Below are 4,224 nucleotides of genomic sequence, written 5' to 3' on the forward strand. Positions count from 1 at the left end.
TGATATGCAAGCTTTATTGAATACCACAAACATGCATGATATATTTACACGCAACAAAGCATAAGGTTAAGTTAAATGTTAAATATTTAGCTAACAGCAATTGGGCCGTTAACTGTCCACAGCCATAACTCCAAGTATGGAAATCATGCATCATATTCGTTCTGTAACATGACACATGACTAACCACAGTGTCCACAATTAACTCAGTAACGATGAAGATTTTGCATCAACGAAAGCATGACAACTTAGTCAACTGCTTAAATCTGTGGAGTGTGACCAAAATGGCCATCAATACGATGTTTGTGTTGATGGCAGAGTTGTGAACATTTCACACTCTAAAGAGTTAATGATCCGGGGAATGTAGTGGCAGTGGCACAAGCAAATTCCAGTGCCGGGTCCAGGTTTAAGGCTCGGCTTATGTTGTGCTGGAGTTACGGGACGGCCCAAGGCCATGGCCCCTACAGTGAAGGTATAAGACAGAACAATGGAACGACTTACAGGGTTAAGAGAAGAGAGAGTTGTGTCAGTGAAGATTACGAGGAGGTCGAGAGAACGGAAGGAGGACGTTTTGCGTGAATCCGAAGACGACCATGCCTCTGTGTGCTCTACACACGCACACAGAAGGCATGACATGCAGAGGCCAAGTGACTTCGACGGGGATCGATCAGTCAAGGCTTTGCAACACTACCCATTTCCAGAGAACGGCAATCAATAAATTAGACAACGAAAGAAAAAAGGCAGTTCACATTAGGCAGGGTTTGAAGGCTGCCAATGGGTCTGACAGACGTCAAATCGTTTGGCATGAATGCTGTCTAAAATTCTGAAAGTAGATGATGAAACACCACCCAAGACATTAGAACAGTATTCAGCCACATACATAATTTGATCTAGTATGATGCGAGTTATTTCCTTGCTCCTGACAGAAAGCCTAAGTTCTTGGAAGCATTCTTGGCGATGGTTGTGTTGCAGGCGAGCCACGAGAGGGGCGGTGCTGGAAGAGGCCCCATGATCAGTCGAGGTGGACCACCTTAACTGGAGGTGCTGCTCAACTTGGTGGGTGTGAACCTGGAGGAGCTGAGTGTCTTGGTATCTTCTTCGGATTTATCGTCGGTCTGTTAAAATTCATAGAAAAATTATTTGTATACATATATTGACGATTTTAAACATATTTACGTATTTATGTAGTTCAAAGATTAGTTTCAGCTAAAAGTCAGACACATGCTATAACAAATGAATACATATAATCATTCTTAGCATAATTATCCCATTTTATGTTTTGGGAAACATCAGATTACCCACAGCAATATCTCAGTCATTGATGGATCCTTACTTACCTGAATAGTTGACCCATTAGTGACGTGGTGACCTAGCTGATGAATGGTGACTTACCTGATGAATGGTGACCTACGTGAGGAGTGGTGACCTACCTCAGGAGTGGTGACCTTAGGTGTGGTGGTGGTGTCATGGGTGGTGACACTAGGGTTGAAGGTGTCCCTGGCGGGGCGTGAGATGGAGCTCTGAGAAGCAGCAAAAGTTGTCCAGTTAGTAATACAGTAAGATATTCCCCACTAATTCGTGACTTTTTAACTATGAATTTGATTTGTCTTAAGAAAATAGAATTTTATCCAATGTTAACGATGTATAGTTTTCTATTTTGTTTATAGAATGTCCGACAATTTAATTTACAATTAAGGGTTGGTAGTATTTATAGATCTGTAAACAACCCATTGGGACAATATTAACTCTTAAGCAGCTCTTAATGCATCCAGGGCTGGAAATAATTACAGACAGAGCCGATGATGGGTAATATTAAATGTAAATGAGTTAAGTGTTGACATGTCCGTCAGCTCTTAATTACTTATATAAATAAGCACTTAATGTTATAATGAGGTAGGCTTCAACGCCCACATTGACACTGAAGTAAAGGTGATGGAGCAGCAATACTAACGGACAGGGGGTGGAAGCCGCTTCCAGAGGTCGAGGAGGAGGAGGAGCCGAATTTGTGGTCTTGGACTTCTGTGCTATTTTCGTTTGACTCACTGGATGAACTAGACGTCTGCAGCAGATAATGAAAAGTAGACATTATCTCGTGTTACCGAGGATTATATTATTGCTGTAAATATTCTTGTATAATTGCTATATTGCATACAAATTTGTTTACATACACAACTGTTCCAGTCTTTCCACATCTTCTCTAATACTCTTTCACAAAACGTTTTTGACACATCAACACATTCTTCAAATGGGTGAATAAATTATAATAATACTTCCCATTTTTGTCACAAATATTCATTCTCCACTTTCTTTTAGAAGACTTTGTCTTACTCTCTCGTCTCTCTTTAAGATTCTGAATGAGTCTTTGACAAAAATATAAATGTAAATGGCAACATATAATTCAACATTCCATGCGGTAACCTCTCACTCCGATGCCGTCTGAAAGTTTAGTGCTCCTAAAACCCTAGTGTCCAGACCCTGGATCATGGCCACACAGACCCTGGATCATGGCCACACAGACCCTGGATCATGGCCACACAGACCCTGGATCATGGCCACACAGACCCTGGATCATGGCCACACAGACCCTGGATCATGGCCACACAGACCCTGAGCCATACTGGCTCTGGACCAGACAGACACCGGGCCACACCTGCTAGCCAACGAGTACTTCATTTTACAATCTTATTTTAGTTGCATAACCTTTTTTCTTTATTCATACTGCATCTAATATGAAATTACTAAATATTTGACAACATTAACACATACAGTACATCTTAATCACGCTAAATATCTTGCTGAAGGATATCAATCACGAGAAGGAATACCAACTCTCTCAAGCAAAACACACTCTTGATACTACCAGAACTCACCTTGAAGTTGTGGACAAAAGGACCGGAAGTGGTTGTGGTTGTGGTGGTGGTGGTAGTAGAGTCAGAATCGTCATCTAGGCTGCGTTTGTTAATGTTGCTGGTGGCGAGTGGCGCCACGGGGCGCACGGGGACGGGGTGGCTGCCGACGCTGAGAGTGGTGGTGGTGGTGCTGTTGGTAGAGTCAGTGGGCTTGGTGGTGGTGGGGCTGGTGGTGGTGGTGGTGGTGCCGAGTCCGAAGGATCCTTGGGCAGCTGTGTGGAATAAAGTCAAAACTATGATGTCAACAAACATTGTTGTCGCAAGTTTTTTTTTGTCGTTTGGTTTATGAGCTTTCAACCTCTGGAGGGCAATTAGGGCCAACACAAAAGCTTTGTGATCAACTAACAAGTACACTAGTAGTGAACTACAACTGTAAACTTTCATAGTATATACACCGAGATGCGGAACACCTCACCTCTTGTGTGTATACTCAGTCCTGAATCTAAATAGTTCATATGTATGGTAAACAAGAGAGGTCCCAGCACAGAGCCTATGAGCACTGTAATCACACTGGTTTACCAGTCCGACCTAACTCCATTATACCAACATTTTTTATATAACCATGCCCTTATCCAGTTTAAGATTGCCCCCGCCAAATACCATCTGCTTTCCCCCCATCTAAGAGCATCTTCACACCATCTAAGAGTGCACAACTGGTTCCCACCACCTTAGAGTATTTAGCTGATTCCTACTACTCATGGGTACACAAGTGGTTCCCAACACTTAAGAGTAAAAAAGTATGGTATGTGAGGCAAGTGGATGTACTTCACGCTGTTCCTAAACAAATGTGATGACAACTTACCCGGGGCAGCGTTGACGGCGACGCCAAGGAGCAGCACAGAGAGGGACAGGAACGACTTCATGTTGATGGATATCTTTACTGCCGTCGACCGTAAGAGAACTGGACCTCTAACTTGCGCGTTCCAGGTTTTATATGCTGCTGTCAGTGCCAGGTGTCGCCACACGAAGAACTAATTAAGTGGCACTGGAACCGTTTGATTACAAACTAAATTAAACAAGTTCGAGATAAATTTCAGTTTTTTTTAAATGATATACTCGTTATAACTAACATATTTATTTTAATTATCAGCAAAAACAGCAAAATACCTCCATATTGCAACAGCTGAGTATGTAAATGATGTCATATCTTGTCCGACCAATAGCAAGCCTTAAAAGTGTATAATAACGAATGTGTGTTCCTGGAGGGCATGCAAGAGATGCATGTTTGTTATGCCTTGTACATATGTGCTCCTATGAGTGTGTACATAATCACCCGGAGATACTTAGAAGTGCTTACAGGGTCGAGCGTCAGCTCATG

The 4,224-nt window shown here is 42.4% G+C and overlaps 1 protein-coding gene across 1 annotated transcript; it reads right to left on the reverse strand.

Annotated features, from left to right (window-relative positions):
- LOC123769996 (uncharacterized) lies at positions 1-3,867 on the reverse strand. The gene is made up of 5 exons (XM_045761533.2): positions 3,709-3,867; positions 2,868-3,118; positions 1,949-2,056; positions 1,428-1,517; positions 1-1,112 (listed from the first exon to the last, which is right to left on the reverse strand). Exons 1-5 carry the CDS (start codon positions 3,767-3,769, stop codon positions 1,029-1,031), a joined length of 594 nt encoding a protein of 197 aa, XP_045617489.1. The 5' UTR covers positions 3,770-3,867; the 3' UTR covers positions 1-1,028.
- Positions 3,868-4,224: the final 357 nt, after the last annotated feature.

Source organism: Procambarus clarkii, chromosome 45, assembly GCF_040958095.1.
Source record: "Procambarus clarkii isolate CNS0578487 chromosome 45, FALCON_Pclarkii_2.0, whole genome shotgun sequence".
In the NCBI taxonomy this organism is placed as follows: Eukaryota; Metazoa; Arthropoda; class Malacostraca; order Decapoda; family Cambaridae; genus Procambarus; species Procambarus clarkii.